This window comes from Armigeres subalbatus, unplaced genomic scaffold (genome assembly GCF_024139115.2).
Source record: "Armigeres subalbatus isolate Guangzhou_Male unplaced genomic scaffold, GZ_Asu_2 Contig1754, whole genome shotgun sequence".
Taxonomy (NCBI): domain Eukaryota; kingdom Metazoa; phylum Arthropoda; class Insecta; order Diptera; family Culicidae; genus Armigeres; species Armigeres subalbatus.
Window position 1 is genome coordinate 62043 of NW_026942566.1, and position 19730 is coordinate 81772.

Genomic DNA, 19730 nt, shown 5'->3' on the forward strand with positions numbered 1-19730 from the left:
AAATCACGCACTGAACTGATTTTTATTACCGGCCGCGCAATGCAGAACAAATATTTCGGCCGATCGCGTCATCGTTCTGCAGTCCGAAACAAGAGAAATCACGCACTGAACTGATTTTTATTACCGGCCGCGCAATGCAGAACAAATATTTCGGCCGATCGCGTCATCGTTCTGCAGTCCGAAACAAGAGAAATCACGCACTGAACTGATTTTATTACCGGCCGCGCAATGCAGAACAAATATTTCGGCCGATCGCGCGATCGTTCTGCAGTCCGAAACAAGAGAAATCACGCACTGAACTGATTTTTATTACCGGCCGCGCAATGCAGAACAAATATTTCGGCCGATCGCGTCATCGTTCTGCAGTCCGAAACAAGAGAAATCACGCACTGAACTGATTTTTATTACCGGCCGCGCAATGCAGAACAAATATTTCGGCCGATCGCGTCATCGTTCTGCAGTCCGAAACAAGAGAAATCACGCACTGAACTGATTTTTATTACCGGCCGCGCAATGCAGAACAAATATTTCGGCCGATCGCGTCATCGTTCTGCAGTCCGAAACAAGAGAAATCACGCACTGAACTGATTTTTATTACCGGCCGCGCAATGCAGAACAAATATTTCGGCCGATCGCGTCATCGTTCTGCAGTCCGAAACAAGAGAAATCACGCACTGAACTGATTTTTATTACCGGCCGCGCAATGCAGAACAAATATTTCGGCCGATCGCGTCATCGTTCTGCAGTCCGAAACAAGAGAAATCACGCACTGAACTGATTTTATTACCGGCCGCGCAATGCAGAACAAATATTTCGGCCGATCGCGTCATCGTTCTGCAGTCCGAAACAAGAGAAATCACGCACTGAACTGATTTTTATTACCGGCCGCGCAATGCAGAACAAATATTTCGGCCGATCGCGTCATCGTTCTGCAGTCCGAAACAAGAGAAATCACGCACTGAACTGATTTTTATTACCGGCCGCGCAATGCAGAACAAATATTTCGGCCGATCGCGTCATCGTTCTGCAGTCCGAAACAAGAGAAATCACGCACTGAACTGATTTTTATTACCGGCCGCGCAATGCAGAACAAATATTTCGGCCGATCGCGTCATCGTTCTGCAGTCCGAAACAAGAGAAATCACGCACTGAACTGATTTTTATTACCGGCCGCGCAATGCAGAACAAATATTTCGGCCGATCGCGTCATCGTTCTGCAGTCCGAAACAAGAGAAATCACGCACTGAACTGATTTTATTACCGGCCGCGCAATGCAGAACAAATATTTCGGCCGATCGCGTCATCGTTCTGCAGTCCGAAACAAGAGAAATCACGCACTGAACTGATTTTTATTACCGGCCGCGCAATGCAGAACAAATATTTCGGCCGATCGCGTCATCGTTCTGCAGTCCGAAACAAGAGAAATCACGCACTGAACTGATTTTTATTACCGGCCGCGCAATGCAGAACAAATATTTCGGCCGATCGCGTCATCGTTCTGCAGTCCGAAACAAGAGAAATCACGCACTGAACTGATTTTTATTACCGGCCGCGCAATGCAGAACAAATATTTCGGCCGATCGCGTCATCGTTCTGCAGTCCGAAACAAGAGAAATCACGCACTGAACTGATTTTTATTACCGGCCGCGCAATGCAGAACAAATATTTCGGCCGATCGCGTCATCGTTCTGCAGTCCGAAACAAGAGAAATCACGCACTGAACTGATTTTTATTACCGGCCGCGCAATGCAGAACAAATATTTCGGCCGATCGCGTCATCGTTCTGCAGTCCGAAACAAGAGAAATCACGCACTGAACTGATTTTTATTACCGGCCGCGCAATGCAGAACAAATATTTCGGCCGATCGCGTCATCGTTCTGCAGTCCGAAACAAGAGAAATCACGCACTGAACTGATTTTTATTACCGGCCGCGCAATGCAGAACAAATATTTCGGCCGATCGCGTCATCGTTCTGAAACAAGAGTCCGAAACAAGAGAAATCACGCACTGAACTGATTTTATTACTGGCCGCGCAATGCAGAACAAATATTTCGGCCGATCGCGTCATCGTTCTGCAGTCCGAAACAAGAGAAATCACGCACTGAACTGATTTTTATTACCGGCCGCGCAATGCAGAACAAATATTTCGGCCGATCGCGTCATCGTTCTGCAGTCCGAAACAAGAGAAATCACGCACTGAACTGATTTTTATTACCGGCCGCGCAATGCAGAACAAATATTTCGGCCGATCGCGTCATCGTTCTGCAGTCGGAACGAAGACACGTCACGCACTGAACTGATTTTTATGACCGGCCGCGCAATGCAGAACAAATATTTCGGCCGATCGCGTCATCGTTCTGCAGTCCGAAACAAGAGAAATCACGCACTGAACTGATTTTTATTACCGGCCGCGCAATGCAGAACAAATATTTCGGCCGATCGCGTCATCGTTCTGCAGTCCGAAACAAGAGAAATCACGCACTGAACTGATTTTTATTACCGGCCGCGCAATGCAGAACAAATATTTCGGCCGATCGCGTCATCGTTCTGCAGTCCGAAACAAGAGAAATCACGCACTGAACTGATTTTTATTACCGGCCGCGCAATGCAGAACAAATATTTCGGCCGATCGCGTCATCGTTCTGCAGTCCGAAACAAGAGAAATCACGCACTGAACTGATTTTTATTACCGGCCGCGCAATGCAGAACAAATATTTCGGCCGATCGCGTCATCGTTCTGCAGTCCGAAACAAGAGAAATCACGCACTGAACTGATTTTTATTACCGGCCGCGCAATGCAGAACAAATATTTCGGCCGATCGCGTCATCGTTCTGCAGTCCGAAACAAGAGAAATCACGCACTGAACTGATTTTTATTACCGGCCGCGCAATGCAGAACAAATATTTCGGCCGATCGCGTCATCGTTCTGCAGTCCGAAACAAGAGAAATCACGCACTGAACTGATTTTTATTACCGGCCGCGCAATGCAGAACAAATATTTCGGCCGATCGCGTCATCGTTCTGCAGTCCGAAACAAGAGAAATCACGCACTGAACTGATTTTTATTACCGGCCGCGCAATGCAGAACAAATATTTCGGCCGATCGCGTCATCGTTCTGCAGTCCGAAACAAGAGAAATCACGCACTGAACTGATTTTTATTACCGGCCGCGCAATGCAGAACAAATATTTCGGCCGATCGCGTCATCGTTCTGCAGTCCGAAACAAGAGAAATCACGCACTGAACTGATTTTATTACCGGCCGCGCAATGCAGAACAAATATTTCGGCCGATCGCGTCATCGTTCTGCAGTCCGAAACAAGAGAAATCACGCACTGAACTGATTTTTATTACCGGCCGCGCAATGCAGAACAAATATTTCGGCCGATCGCGTCATCGTTCTGCAGTCCGAAACAAGAGAAATCACGCACTGAACTGATTTTTATTACCGGCCGCGCAATGCAGAACAAATATTTCGGCCGATCGCGTCATCGTTCTGCAGTCCGAAACAAGAGAAATCACGCACTGAACTGATTTTTATTACCGGCCGCGCAATGCAGAACAAATATTTCGGCCGATCGCGTCATCGTTCTGCAGTCCGAAACAAGAGAAATCACGCACTGAACTGATTTTTATTACCGGCCGCGCAATGCAGAACAAATATTTCGGCCGATCGCGTCATCGTTCTGCAGTCCGAAACAAGAGAAATCACGCACTGAACTGATTTTTATTACCGGCCGCGCAATGCAGAACAAATATTTCGGCCGATCGCGTCATCGTTCTGCAGTCCGAAACAAGAGAAATCACGCACTGAACTGATTTTTATTACCGGCCGCGCAATGCAGAACAAATATTTCGGCCGATCGCGTCATCGTTCTGCAGTCCGAAACAAGAGAAATCACGCACTGAACTGATTTTTATTACCGGCCGCGCAATGCAGAACAAATATTTCGGCCGATCGCGTCATCGTTCTGCAGTCCGAAACAAGAGAAATCACGCACTGAACTGATTTTTATTACCGGCCGCGCAATGCAGAACAAATATTTCGGCCGATCGCGTCATCGTTCTGCAGTCCGAAACAAGAGAAATCACGCACTGAACTGATTTTTATTACCGGCCGCGCAATGCAGAACAAATATTTCGGCCGATCGCGTCATCGTTCTGCAGTCCGAAACAAGAGAAATCACGCACTGAACTGATTTTATTACCGGCCGCGCAATGCAGAACAAATATTTCGGCCGATCGCGTCATCGTTCTGCAGTCCGAAACAAGAGAAATCACGCACTGAACTGATTTTTATTACCGGCCGCGCAATGCAGAACAAATATTTCGGCCGATCGCGTCATCGTTCTGCAGTCCGAAACAAGAGAAATCACGCACTGAACTGATTTTTATTACCGGCCGCGCAATGCAGAACAAATATTTCGGCCGATCGCGTCATCGTTCTGCAGTCCGAAACAAGAGAAATCACGCACTGAACTGATTTTTATTACCGGCCGCGCAATGCAGAACAAATATTTCGGCCGATCGCGTCATCGTTCTGCAGTCCGAAACAAGAGAAATCACGCACTGAACTGATTTTTATTACCGGCCGCGCAATGCAGAACAAATATTTCGGCCGATCGCGTCATCGTTCTGCAGTCCGAAACAAGAGAAATCACGCACTGAACTGATTTTTATTACCGGCCGCGCAATGCAGAACAAATATTTCGGCCGATCGCGTCATCGTTCTGCAGTCCGAAACAAGAGAAATCACGCACTGAACTGATTTTTATTACCGGCCGCGCAATGCAGAACAAATATTTCGGCCGATCGCGTCATCGTTCTGCAGTCCGAAACAAGAGAAATCACGCACTGAACTGATTTTTATTACCGGCCGCGCAATGCAGAACAAATATTTCGGCCGATCGCGTCATCGTTCTGCAGTCCGAAACAAGAGAAATCACGCACTGAACTGATTTTTATTACCGGCCGCGCAATGCAGAACAAATATTTCGGCCGATCGCGTCATCGTTCTGCAGTCCGAAACAAGAGAAATCACGCACTGAACTGATTTTTATTACCGGCCGCGCAATGCAGAACAAATATTTCGGCCGATCGCGTCATCGTTCTGCAGTCCGAAACAAGAGAAATCACGCACTGAACTGATTTTTATTACCGGCCGCGCAATGCAGAACAAATATTTCGGCCGATCGCGTCATCGTTCTGCAGTCCGAAACAAGAGAAATCACGCACTGAACTGATTTTTATTACCGGCCGCGCAATGCAGAACAAATATTTCGGCCGATCGCGTCATCGTTCTGCAGTCCGAAACAAGAGAAATCACGCACTGAACTGATTTTTATTACCGGCCGCGCAATGCAGAACAAATATTTCGGCCGATCGCGTCATCGTTCTGCAGTCCGAAACAAGAGAAATCACGCACTGAACTGATTTTTATTACCGGCCGCGCAATGCAGAACAAATATTTCGGCCGATCGCGTCATCGTTCTGCAGTCCGAAACAAGAGAAATCACGCACTGAACTGATTTTTATTACCGGCCGCGCAATGCAGAACAAATATTTCGGCCGATCGCGTCATCGTTCTGCAGTCCGAAACAAGAGAAATCACGCACTGAACTGATTTTTATTACCGGCCGCGCAATGCAGAACAAATATTTCGGCCGATCGCGTCATCGTTCTGCAGTCCGAAACAAGAGAAATCACGCACTGAACTGATTTTTATTACCGGCCGCGCAATGCAGAACAAATATTTCGGCCGATCGCGTCATCGTTCTGCAGTCCGAAACAAGAGAAATCACGCACTGAACTGATTTTTATTACCGGCCGCGCAATGCAGAACAAATATTTCGGCCGATCGCGTCATCGTTCTGCAGTCCGAAACAAGAGAAATCACGCACTGAACTGATTTTTATTACCGGCCGCGCAATGCAGAACAAATATTTCGGCCGATCGCGTCATCGTTCTGCAGTCCGAAACAAGAGAAATCACGCACTGAACTGATTTTTTATTACCGGCCGCGCAATGCAGAACAAATATTTCGGCCGATCGCGTCATCGTTCTGCAGTCCGAAACAAGAGAAATCACGCACTGAACTGATTTTATTACCGGCCGCGCAATGCAGAACAAATATTTCGGCCGATCGCGTCATCGTTCTGCAGTCCGAAACAAGAGAAATCACGCACTGAACTGATTTTTATTACCGGCCGCGCAATGCAGAACAAATATTTCGGCCGATCGCGTCATCGTTCTGCAGTCCGAAACAAGAGAAATCACGCACTGAACTGATTTTTATTACCGGCCGCGCAATGCAGAACAAATATTTCGGCCGATCGCGTCATCGTTCTGCAGTCCGAAACAAGAGAAATCACGCACTGAACTGATTTTTATTACCGGCCGCGCAATGCAGAACAAATATTTCGGCCGATCGCGTCATCGTTCTGCAGTCCGAAACAAGAGAAATCACGCACTGAACTGATTTTTATTACCGGCCGCGCAATGCAGAACAAATATTTCGGCCGATCGCGTCATCGTTCTGCAGTCGGAAACAAGAGAAATCACGCACTGAACTGATTTTTATTACCGGCCGCGCAATGCAGAACAAATATTTCGGCCGATCGCGTCATCGTTCTGCAGTCCGAAACAAGAGAAATCACGCACTGAACTGATTTTATTACCGGCCGCGCAATGCAGAACAAATATTTCGGCCGATCGCGTCATCGTTCTGCAGTCCGAAACAAGAGAAATCACGCACTGAACTGATTTTTATTAAGGGCCGCGCAATGCAGAACAAATATTTCGGCCGATCGCGTCATCGTTCTGCAGTCCGAAACAAGAGAAATCACGCACTGAACTGATTTTTATTAAGGGCCGCGCAATGCAGAACAAATATTTCGGCCGATCGCGTCATCGTTCTGCAGTCCGAAACAAGAGAAATCACGCACTGAACTGATTTTTATTACCGGCCGCGCAATGCAGAACAAATATTTCGGCCGATCGCGTCATCGTTCTGCAGTCCGAAACAAGAGAAATCACGCACTGAACTGATTTTTATTAAGGGCCGCGCAATGCAGAACAAATATTTCGGCCGATCGCGCGATCATTCTGCAGTCCGAAACAAGAGAAATCACGCACTGAACTCGGTTGGACAATTTCAACGCAGGGTGCTGACAAACGTTTGGATGCAGTTAGTTATTGGAAAGACGCATTGGGAAAAGAAAATTGGTTCTTCTCATGACCAGCATTTTATAGAAAGAAAGAGTTAATTGCAAAAATGGATTGTTTCGGCGGCATCGGGTTAAACGTGGTAGCTTGGTTGCTGTTAGTGATTCCAACCTTTCAAATTAAGTGCATCATCTCCCTCTGCCGCGCTATCAAATTTGCTAGTTACGATTGAGTTTTGCACTTTGAAGAAAATTTATTACGAATAGTCGGATCAACCTTCTTTTGTATAAAGACCTTTTTGTAGGACACCATCCTCAAAAATGGCTGAAATAAAGGAGAAATAAGCAGAATCAGAAGTGGCGTGAAACCAAACGCAAATATATTTATTTGCAACGTTTGGTTTTCGCCCGCGATGTAAGCGTACGTGACAAAGTAAGGATTGTGATGTCCCCGACTGAAAGCCAGTCGAGTGGCTTCAGCGGCCAATGAGTCATGTTAATTCCACGGTTAGAGACTCAAAGTCCATCCAACTGGGAACAACTATTCAACTTCTTGATTCAGTTGGCCTCCGAGCAGTTTGCTCAATGTTAATAAAACGACACAAATTATTATGGCAAATACCATCAATTTTGAATAGCTACGTAGTCCTACGTCACCTTTGCGTACAACCCGATTGGGCTGCACCTTTGAGTTTTGATACCGCTGTTCGAAAACGAACAGTGGGTAATGTCTGTGACATAACCGCTAAGTGGACGTAGGACTTGACTTGACCATGCCTTTAAGATACATAATATGTCCAAATTTCTTACATCAACTATTTTGGATAAATAATCGGCGTTGCATACCATTCCTTGGCAAAATCTTCTCATCAAATCGACACAGAAATCAAATCTACCTCGAACAAGAATCATCAAAAAACAATTCAGGAAGTATCTGTCCGGTCACGGAATATTAGCCTCGACAGTGGCAACCTTCCCACTGAAGGACTGCCTGAAATAAGCCACAAGTTGGCCCAGCAGGGGATGTAGGGCCTCCTAATCCGTGCCATAGCGACTTAAGGAGAACATTATTTTTAACTCTCAGAGCCTTAAAAAAGGCTGTTTGCTTCGGCTAAGTCCAAAAAGTAAGAAAACGATCTTTTCAAATAACCGCGAATTTCTAGTGGTGGTATAGTGGTGGCACCCAAGTACAATTTCTATCCCGAAGGGTATTGAAAGCTTTGATATTGATCTCTATTATTGGCTCTCTGAAGAACCGTTTGTTTTTGGACATACATGCTGCATCATGTGGCTTTTCTTCAGCTTGTCTCGGCTCATCACCGATGCCGGCCGGTCTCGGCTCGACTCTGCTGCTGCTGCCGGTATCTGCTCAGCATTGCTGCTTCGTCGGGTCTGTAGGGTGGACTGCTGCCGAACTGGCTAGGTTTCGGCTGATGATGGTGGCTTCGATTGTGTCGAGCCGAAAAAGCGGTCGGTGCAGACTTCATTCCCTGCTAAAAGGTGTGAGTGCTGTTCAATCGATGATGCGGTTGCTTCGCTTGTGCCGGTCAGAATGAAAGGAAAAAACTCAAAGGTGCAGCCCAATCGGGTTGTACGCAAAGGTGACGTAGGACTACGTAGTTTCATTTCACCAAACGGTTTTACGTAGTTTACGTCGGGCGGTCGTGTCTTGTACACAACCCTTATGATTTTTTCTTCCACACCACGCAGTTCGTCGGCCTGAGAGTACAACTACCAAAACTAGGGTAGTCTTCGACGCTAGCCACAAATCTCATGGACAGCTGTCGCTAAACGAAGTTCTTTTGACGTAGGACTACGTCTGTCTTTTCTATATTGGGGTACACTTTACGATTGCGAAAATCGGGGACCGTCACGAAAATATGATAGACTTCAAACTTTAATATCTCAGCCGTTTCTCGATGGATTTCCAATTTTTTTGGACCATTCGATCAAGGATGAGTCAACGCGTCTTTGTATTTATTTGAAAATACTGATTTTTAACTATTTATTATCGATAATTGACAAAAAGTTTAGAAATAGGTAAACCAACCAATCACGTACATGCATCACTAGCACAGACATCAAAAATCAATCACTTGCGAGTTTGGATCTAATCCTCAGTTTGAACAAGGTTTCACGCAGAGCAGACGCATCAAAGCGATCACAGCGGAGCGGACACAGTGCTGGTAACATTTTCAACGAAAATCCATCGCATTGGTGATGATCCTCGGTGTGTTGCTGCAGATCTTTCAACCTCAACGAACCAGCATTTTATATGAAGAAAGGGTTGACTACAAAAATAGCACTGTTGCGATCCCGTGCCGCCAGTGGCGATGCCTTTATTACATTACATTTATTACAAATTGTGGTGTCAGTTTGGAGTTTGGCTTGGAAGTTTGGTTTCTATTAGTGATTTCATCCATTCAAATTTACGGGCTTAATTTATTGAATACAATAATCATTTATAAGGCAACTATATTGCCACCAACAAATTATATGTTTTTCTGTTTATTAACAAGAGCTCTACTTATTATTTCCCATGTAGTGGCTATATTTACTACCTAGCAATTACCCAGATGAATTTGAGCCATAAAAATAGAAATGTTAATTTGAGAACGGTTTTTTTACGAACAGATCGTAAGTGTTGGCGATGGTTTATTTCAATATTAGAATTTGAATAAGTGTCATATGAATTATTGTTACTTGAATTTAGAACCCTATTACTGACAACATAAAATTGCACTCAAAATGTATCTCAATACTTCTATGAGCCAAGCGACACTCGAGAGAGTCGATCTAGATTTTATATTTTGTTCTTATCTCCGATTTATCTGATCGGTATATCATGCCGTACTCACACAATATGAGCAGAAATGGATGTAGGTAGGATAGAGCGGAGATAGGTTTTGGCTCGTCAGTCAGTTTTCGTTATCGTTCGAATAAACCTCGATACGAGGAGGTGCGCTAAAGTATATTCAGTGTATTTATTGAATCGCGAATCAAAGAACTGATACCGAAATCGTCCCCGTTGTGCTAAAACTTCATCCCGTCGTTGTTGGTCTGCGCACGCGGTATTCTGGTGCTGTTGGTGTGATTGCTGCTGTTGCTGTTGGTCGTCGCTGTGGGCCGTGCTCGTCGAACTTTCGCCAGGTTTGGCTACATTTTTGGTGCCGAAACCCGGGACTGCCAGGTCCCTTTCATCGCTTTCGACTGGACTGAGGTTAGCGTGGGTCTATCTCGAACAATAGTGGGTCCTATTTGGAGGATTGTCGCCGCTATTCAACTACCCCACAAGATCATCAGCCGGATTCCTCGCTGCATCGGCAGCTTCTTTCGACCTGGACGTTTAGCCAAGCACGGATTAGTCACCAATTCGGGCATTCGCGATCAAGGACGCAGGTCAAGTCAAGTGAGCCCAGGTAACGCTAGCGGGAAACAAAGGTGAGTGGACACCATTTTTCGTACTCGACAATACACATCGATCTCGCGTGTTTTATTGTAATTGCCGCCCATTGTAAGGCACATAGGAGTGATGGTGATTAGACACACAAAGAAATCCAAAAAATTGCTTCTGAAGAGAAACAATATCATCGGTTCCGCAAAATTAATTAAGGAATTTGATGAGAACTATGTATTTGATCGCGATTTTCCTCAACTTAAGTTCAGGCTTGAAAAATTAGATAGTCTGTGGGAGAAATTCAATGAAGTGCAATCCGAAATAGAGTTTGAGGAAGATCTCACGGAAGATTTAGCTGACGAACGCATTCATTTCGAAACCCAGTATTTTGAACTAAAGGGTTCTTTATCAAGCAAACTTGCGATTGCCGATGAAAGAGCTGATCGACCTCCTCACTCCCCTGGTGCTCCACCTGCACATGCTCCTTCTGTTCGCCTCCCTGAACTGAAAATCCCAGATTTCAGTGGAGATTATGATGAGTGGATGAATTTTCATGATCTGTTTTCCACTCTCATCCATACAAATGGACAACTTTCGGCAGTACAGAAATTTCAGTACTTGAAAACTGTATTGAAAGGCGATGCTTTGCGACTCGTGCAATCACTTGCAGTCTCAGCAGCGAATTATGCTATCGCGTGGGACTTGCTGAAGAAGCGTTTTGACAACAAGAACCTGCTAATTAAACAACATTTTTCGGCATTAATGTCCACTCCATCGGTCCGCAAGGAATCATCGGCGGCTTTATGCAATCTCGCTGATGAATTCGATAAACACATTAGCGTGTTAAATAAGTTGGAGGATCCCAGGGAGCACTGGAATTCTTTTTTGGTTGAGTTGCTCAGTAGCAAGCTCGATCCGTCGACCCAAAAGGAGTGGGAAAACCAATTAGCAGACGATGTGCGGCCGGTGTATGCCGATCTAATTGCCTTTATTCAGAAACGGTCGCGCGTTCTGCAATCTATTACGCTCTCCCAACCTCTAACCCCTGTTGCCAGAACCGAACCAAAGCATGAGTCCAAACCGTACCGTTCGAAAACCTCCTCGTACCACTCTGCCAACAATGATAGCAAACCGAAATGCGTTCTCTGCAAGCAGTCGCACATGCTCTCGCTGTGTGACGATTTTAGGAAGCTAACACCACAAAAGCGCTTCGAGTTGGCAAAAAGGCAAGGTTTGTGTTTGAACTGCCTAAAATCATCACACTTGATGAAGAACTGTTCTGCGGGTTCGTGTCGGACATGCAACAAACGCCACCATACTCTGTTGCATTTGAATCCAAATACTAGTACAGAATTCCATGATAAGTCCGTAGCGGCACAGGTGGGTCAATGTCAACAATCCTCACGATCGGCATCGGTTGTCGAATCGCCGTCGTCGGTGTCGTGCATTGCCGATCAATGTCACGTGGTCCCTCGGGTTATGGGATCGGCCCCGTCGCCGTCGGATGGGCTTGTCAATCGTTCGTTATCGTCCGTTTCGTCGTCGGTTCCGCCAGTTGTACCGTCATGCTCGCCCCAAAGCTCCTCGCAAGTGATGAATTGCCAAACAGTAACTCCAAATCAATCTTTCGTTTCGAAAGCATGCATGTCATCGGTGTTCATGCTTACTGCCTACGTCAAAGTAAAACACGGTCATGGCAGTTATATTCTCGCTCGCGCCTTGCTGGATTGTGCTTCTGAAGCAAATTTTGTAACAGAATCTCTCGCTCAACGACTCTGTTCGAAACGCACGTCAGCAAAAATCGAAGTGTACGGTATTAGCCAATCAGTCAAACAAGTGAAACACAAAACCAATATCACTGTGTCGTCACGATCTGAATCGTACACAACCACTATGGAATTCCTGATATTGTCTACACTAACCAGGATTCTGCCCACCACAACGGTGGATATCTCGAAATGGGTCATTCCACGCCACCTTCCGCTTGCTGATCCTAAATTCAATGTCGCTCATGACGTGGACCTCATCATTGGTGTCAAAAACTTCTTCTCAATTTTGGAGAACGACCAAATCTCGCTAGGCGCAGGTTTACCAGTGCTACGTAAAACAGTTTTCGGATATGTCGTTGCTGGTGAAGCTGAGCAGAAAACTGCTCCAACCGTTGTGTGTAACATAACTTCGATCGACAACTTGGAGTCGATGGTTCACAAGTTTTGGGAGGTGGAGAGTTTCGAGAAGGGCAAGGTGCTATCGTTAGAGGAGCTGTACTGCGAGAATCATTTTCGGAAGACACATTTCAGAGCCTCTGATGGTCGGTACGTGGTTCGTTTGCCGATTCGTGGGGAAATGCTTGACACGTTGGGAGAGTCGTTCAAAATCGCTGAACGCAGATTCTCAGCGATCGAGAGAAAGCTATCGTCAGACCCACAACTACACGCAGAGTATTCCAAGTTTATGGATGAGTATTTATCGTTGCAGCACATGGAGGAAAACACGACCGAAATTCCTCCAACAACACCACACTTCTATCTTCCTCATCATGCGATTCAGCGACCGGACAGCACAACCATCAAAACACGTGTAGTGTTTGATGCCTCGTGTAGGGGCAGCAACAATATTTCGTTGAATGATCTCTGCTACATCGGCCCCACTGTTCAACCACCGCTCGTCTCTACTCTCATCAATTTTCGTGTTCCTCGGTATGCAGTGAGTGCAGATGCCGAAAAAATGTATCGGCAAGTGTGGGTTCACCCTGATGATTGCTTGCTGCAACTGATCCTGTTTCGGAAAAATCCATCTGATGAATTGAAAACCTATCGTTTAAAAACGGTGACGTATGGTACCGCACCGGCACCGTACCTTGCCACACGTGTCCTCAACCAACTAGCGGAAGATGAAGCTGAAAGGTATCCGCTGGCAGCTCCAACAGTCAACAAATGTTTCTACGTGGACGATTATTTATCGGGACATGATGATGAACAACGTCTAGTGGATACAAACCTCCAGCTAATTGAGCTTCTTCAGTCAGGCGGCTTTAAAATGCGAAAATGGTGCAGTAATAGTTCCGCGGTACTTTTTCACATTCCGGAATCACTTCGGGACTCCCGGAGCGAGCTTGAAATAAGCCAACCAAGTTCGGTGAAAGCGCTCGGTCTTCTATGGCATCCAAAAGCAGATGAGTTCAGCTTCAACGTACCCGTCTTCTCTACGTCGGAGCCAATCACAAAACGTTCAGTTCTTTCGGAGATGTCTCGCCTATTCGATCCGATGGGCCTTGTTGGAGCAGCTATCGTTGGTGCAAAAATCTTTCTTCAAGCGTTGTGGTCGGAAAAGTTCAATTGGAATGATGCGTTGCCGGAGAATTACCTAAATTGGTGGACACACTTTCGACTCGAAATAAACGCTCTCTCTTCGCTTCGGATTCCCCGGCGAATTCTCGCCGATAATTATCGAATTCTCGAGTTCCATGTTTTTTCGGACGCATCTGACAATGCGTATGGATGCTGTATGTACGCGAAAACCATCAGCTCGAATGGAGAACAATGTTGCAACCTAGTGATGTCAAAGTCTCGAGTCAGTCCACTTCGCAAGCTGTCGATCCCACGCCTCGAGTTATGCGCTGCAGTGCTTGGCGCGCAACTGGCAGAATTTATATTAGATTCGACAAAACTATCTTTCCCGGTCACGTTTTGGACCGATTCATCAATCGTGCTCCACTGGATTGCCTCATCTTCATCGTCCTGGAAAGTTTTCGTGTCAAATCGGGTTGCAGAAATACATCGTTTGACAGGTGGGAATATGTGGCGTCATGTTCCTACTGAATTGAACCCTGCAGACAAAATTTCGAGGGGAATTGCTCCTTCTCTCCTAAAAGGCGACACTCTCTGGTGGCATGGGCCACCCTACCTACGGCAAGATGCTCAAACTTGGCCGGAGAATTGCATCAAAATGTCAAAACTACATTTAGAAGCTCGTACAGCTGAATCTCGCCAAGTCGTATCGGTTGTAGTCACCACCAATCATGCTACAATCGAGCTTATCGAACAACACTCATCGCTCTCCCATTTACAACGCAAGGTTGCCTGGTTACTGCGATTCTACAAAAATTGCCGTTCCAAGCCACCTCAAATTCGGCAACTGGGTCCAATTTCAGCGACCGAGCTGGACCAATCTTTAAAACTCCTGATCAAGCAAACGCAATGGATCTATTTTTCGCAAGAAATCGAGTTTCTTAAGAAGCACAAGGGTGCTTGCAGCAAAAGTTTTTCATTCAAGTCTCAATTGAAATCACTACACCCGTTCGTGGACGCAGATGGGTTGCTTCGAATCACCGGTCGACTACAACAGCTCAATGTTCCGTTCGACACAAAACATCCACTAGTGTTGCCCTCAAAGGCACACCTCACAATCCTTATCGTGAGAAGCACTCATTTGCGAATGCTGCATGCAGGTCCACAACTTCTTCTGTCGACACTGCGGCAGCGCTACTGGCCAATACGAGGTCGTGACCTCGCGAAGAAAGTTGTTCGAGAGTGTATCACATGCTTCCGATGCAGTCCCCGAAGCATTGGCCAAATTATGGGACCACTACCAGCTGTTCGTATCACGCCGTCGCGCGCGTTTGCCCGCAGTGGCGTCGATTATTGCGGGCCATTTTCCGTTTCGTTTCCGAATCGTCGCGGTCCGTCGGTGAAGATACACGTCGCTATTTTCGTATGTATGTCGTCGAAAGCGGTACACATCGATATGGTGTACAATCTGACGTCCAACGCATTCATCAACGTGCTAAAACGTCTCGTCGGACGTCGTGGTCGTGTATCCGATATTTACTGCGACAATGCGCGTACGTTTGTCGGAGCAAACCGTATGCTCGAGGAAAATCGAAACCAGTTCGACGCAATGCACAAATCGCTTGGACTACAAAACTTCTGCGCAGAAACGGGAATTACCTTCCATTTCAATCCAGCTCGTTCGCCTCACTTTGGGGGCCTTTGGGAGGCTTCCGTCAAGACCTTCAAGTATCACCTGTATCGTGTGATGAAGGACACGGTAATCAACACTGATGACTTCCACACCTTGATCATCCAGATCGAGGGTATAATGAATTCCCGTCCACTCTGTCCGATGTCGTCGGACCCAGCAGATGTTGTTGCCCTTACTCCAGGCCATTTGCTCGTGGGAGAACCACTTTGTTCCCTCCCCGAGCCCGATTTGTCTAACACCCCAATTAATCGCCTTGATTCGTTCCAGAAAATGCAAAGAGGTCTCCAGCATTTCTGGAAAGCATGGTCACGAGATTACGTGGCCCAACTCCAGGACCGTAAAAAGTGGCCAACAATCCATCCGGATGTCGAGGTTGGAACGCTTGTGCTGCTTAAGGACGATAATGCTCCGCCAATGAGATGGAACCTCGGTCGGGTTCAACAGGTGTTCCCCGGTATGGACGGACGTGTCCGGGTAGTACAGGTTCGTACTGCCCATGGCCAATATCGACGGGCAATCACCGAAGTCTGTCCGCTCCCCATCGATACATCCCAGGAAGCTACTACCCATTCAGCATAGAAACGCCTGGTATTTGTTGAAAGTGCACGCTTAAAATCAATAACACAGAGATGTGTTTGCATCACACAAAACGGACCTAATGCGGAACATCCCCTAGTTGAGCGATAGTTACACAGCCACAAAAATAGCTCGTGTGGTTTTATTGAAGCTTGGATTTCAATATTTTCAACAGTATTTGGTTCCTCATGGAACAAGGAATCTGTACAAACGTTTACATGTTGAAATGGACCGTTATCACGACCGTACGAGGCATTTTTGTGCCTGTGTAACTGTCGCTCATCTAGGGGATGTTCCACATTAGGTCCGTTTTGTGTGATGCAAACACATCTCTGTGTTATTGATTTTAAGCGTGTGGCCTTTCAACGGGGCCCGACATGTTGGCGATGGTTTATTTCAATATTAGAATTTGAATTAGTGTCATATGAATTATTGTTACTTGAATTTAGAACCCTATTACTGACAACATAAAATTGCACTCAAAATGTATCTCAATACTTCTATGAGCCAAGCGACACTCGAGAGAGTCGATCTAGATTTTATATTTTGTTCTTATCTCCGATTTATCTGATCGGTATATCATGCCGTACTCACACAATATGAGCAGAAATGGATGTAGGTAGGATAGAGCGGAGATAGGTTTTGGCTCGTCAGTCAGTTTTCGTTATCGTTCGAATAAACCTCGATACGAGGAGGTGCGCTAAAGTATATTCAGTGTATTTATTGAATCGCGAATCAAAGAACTGATACCGAAATCGTCCCCGTTGTGCTAAAACTTCATCCCGTCGTTGTTGGTCTGCGCACGCGGTATTCTGGTGCTGTTGGTGTGATTGCTGCTGTTGCTGTTGGTCGTCGCTGTGGGCCGTGCTCGTCGAACTTTCGCCAGGTTTGGCTACAGTAAGTTTTGAGTGGAAAATGGATTTTCAGTTATAATTCGTTGAAAAATGACGACAAAGATATACTTTCTCCCATTGGTAATAATTATTTTAATTCTCATGTGTTAGATTAGGGCGTGATTAGCGTGAAAAATGCTTTGCCTTTCTTGTATATTTGGTTTTTGGATTTTTGACGAAATTGCACTTTTTTGCAAAACTTTTTTTTTCACTTATGATGTGTTTTCCAACTAGGACTCTTCGCTAAAAAATGTAACGTGTCTTGTTTTGATTTGTTTTACGTAAAACCTATTTTTTTTTAATCTTTCATTTATTTTTGTTGCATTTTCTCCCGCTTGCAAGGCAGTGGCAAATAACATTCTCCGAACGGTCGGTTGTCTGCGGAATCTCGATCAAAATAGCTCGCGCGCGCCGAAAAGCAGCTTTCTTATATCTAATGAAATACCCAGACAACCAGAATGCATGCATAATAGAATTGTTTTTCTGTTATGCGATGCCTATGCACACAAATTTCATCGCTTACCAGTCGCGAAAACGCTTTTTGCGTACACAAGTGGAGGCGATATATGTGTATTTCTTATCCGACGTTAAACGGCGTGTGTGCGATTTGCACGATTTTTATGCGATTTTGTTCGTTATACATTGCGATGTAGTTTGTGATAACAAACTCTGTTTGACAGATAATCCGATTTCATTTGAGTTTGTTTGCAGGAAAATGCGATGTCAACATATGAAGCTGGAATAAACTCGCAAAATAGCCTACTGTGCGGGAAAGTTTATAAATAAACTGATGAGCTTTGCACCACAATGCGATTTCGATGAAATTTGGATCGGTAAACGATTTTAATCGTACATTCTTATGCGATGTGTGGTTGTCTGGGTAGTTCCATTAGCCCCGCCCCTCCATTAATCGTTATGAGTGCACATTATATTTACATCCATATCAGATCACGAAGGGGCGGAGCTAACGGGCTTAATTTATTGAAAACAAAAAAGCTGCTGTCCGGCGCGCGCGAGCCATTTTGATCGGGATTCCACAAATAAGGGTCGACATTCGATGCAGTTGAGCGGACACAGCAGCACGAAGGCGTGGATAGCAGTGGCAGGCAATGCTGAAAATTTATTCCAAATTTTGGTGGCTTAGCGAAAAATCATCAAGTGGCGGTCAGACAGTTTCAACGCAAGGTGCCGACAAGCGTTTGCATGCAGTTAGGTATTGGAAAGGCGCATTGGAAATAGTTAAAAAAAGAAATAGTGGTTCTTCTCAGGACCCACATTTTATGGAAAGAAAGAGTTAATTAGGAAAATGGTCTGTTTCGGTGACATCGGGTTTAGCGTGGTAGCTTGGTTGCTGTTAGTGATTCCATTCATTCAAATTTACTGTATCATCTCCCTCCGACGCGCTGTCAAATTCGCTATTTACGATTGAGTTTTGCACTTTGAAGAAAGATTATTTCGGATAGTCGGATCAACCTTCTTTTAATTAAACGAATTACTATCCTAAATCTATTTTTAAAAAATAACTTTATTCACTTATTAATCCTACTATCTGAGTCCTAAGCTAATCATAAACTGACTGTTCACATTCCGATGGCTGCTGATATTTATAGATGGTGAAAAGTGTTTTCTTTTGACTCCTTATTTTGATTCGATAATGATAATTATCGATTGTTGATGTTTGGTCTCCGTGTGGCTCGGTGATATCGTTGACTTGATCGTGTGTCGGGTCGGCGTGTTTTGGTTTTGCAATTATTTTGAATTGGCGGTAACTGTGTTTTAGATTGGTGGTAATTTTTTGTATAAAATGATGGCTTTTGTATAAAATCAATCAAGACGCCACCTTAGTGGAGTGTATCTACAGCAAACACCCATCGGTGAACGTCGCTCGGACAGACAGATGCCAAGAGATAATGTTTTGTAATATGAAGAAACTTCGTCTTGAGTCCAATTTCTGTTGTTATTCTTCGCAACAATACGCATCTTAGATAACCAACATATCATAACCAAATTAAGAATCTTGCGAGAAAATTTCATACGATTCTTAGAATTTGTCATTCTACGAATGGTCCGTTGTCTGCGGAAATTCGTTCAAAATGGCTCGCGCGCCTAAAAGCAGCTTTCTTATATATAATGAAGTAATTCCATTAGCCCCGCCCCTTCATTAATTGTTATGATTGCACATTATATTTACACCCATATCAGATAGAAAAGGGGCGGGGCTAACGGGCTTAATTTATTGATTACAAGAAAGCGGCTTTCCGGCGCGCGCGAGCCGTTTTGATCGGGATTCCGCAAAGAGCGGTTGAACAGGATTTGATGCAGTGGAGCGGACACAGCAGCACGAAGGCGTGGGTAGCACCAGTGGCAATGCTGAAAATTTATTTCAAATGGTGGAGGCTTAGCAAAAAATCATCGAGTTGCTGTCGGATGATTTCAACGCAAGATTCCGAAAAGCATTTGGATACAGTTAGTTATTGTAAAGGCGCATTGGGTTCTTCTCAGGGTTGATTGCAAAAATGATCTGTTCTGGTGGCATCGGCGTTTGGCGTGGTAGCTTGGTTGCTGTAAATGATTCCATCCATTCAAACAAATTTATTGCATCATCCCTTCCATCGAGCGCTTGTGATTCTGCTACCGAAGAGTAGCTTTCTGCTGTCGCAACACGATTAAGTTTTGCACTTTGAAGAAAATTTATCTCGGATTGACCTTCTTTGGAT

The 19730-nt window shown here is 45.3% G+C and overlaps 2 protein-coding genes across 2 annotated transcripts in view; both read left to right on the top strand.

The window, feature by feature from the left end:
- LOC134203310 (uncharacterized) overlaps positions 1-19730 on the top strand; it is a 120291-nt gene that overhangs the window by 52273 nt on the left and 48288 nt on the right. The gene's annotated exons all lie outside the window — the stretch shown is intronic.
- Positions 11324-16123, top strand: LOC134203314 (uncharacterized). The gene has a single exon (XM_062678188.1). The coding sequence runs from the start codon at positions 11324-11326 to the stop codon at positions 16121-16123; it is 4800 nt and encodes a 1599-aa protein (XP_062534172.1).

Excerpts from the sequence above, each read along its gene's own strand:
- LOC134203314 (XM_062678188.1), top strand. The coding sequence starts at position 11,324 with ATGTCCACTCCATCGGTCCGCAAGGAATCATCGGCGGCTTTATGCAAT.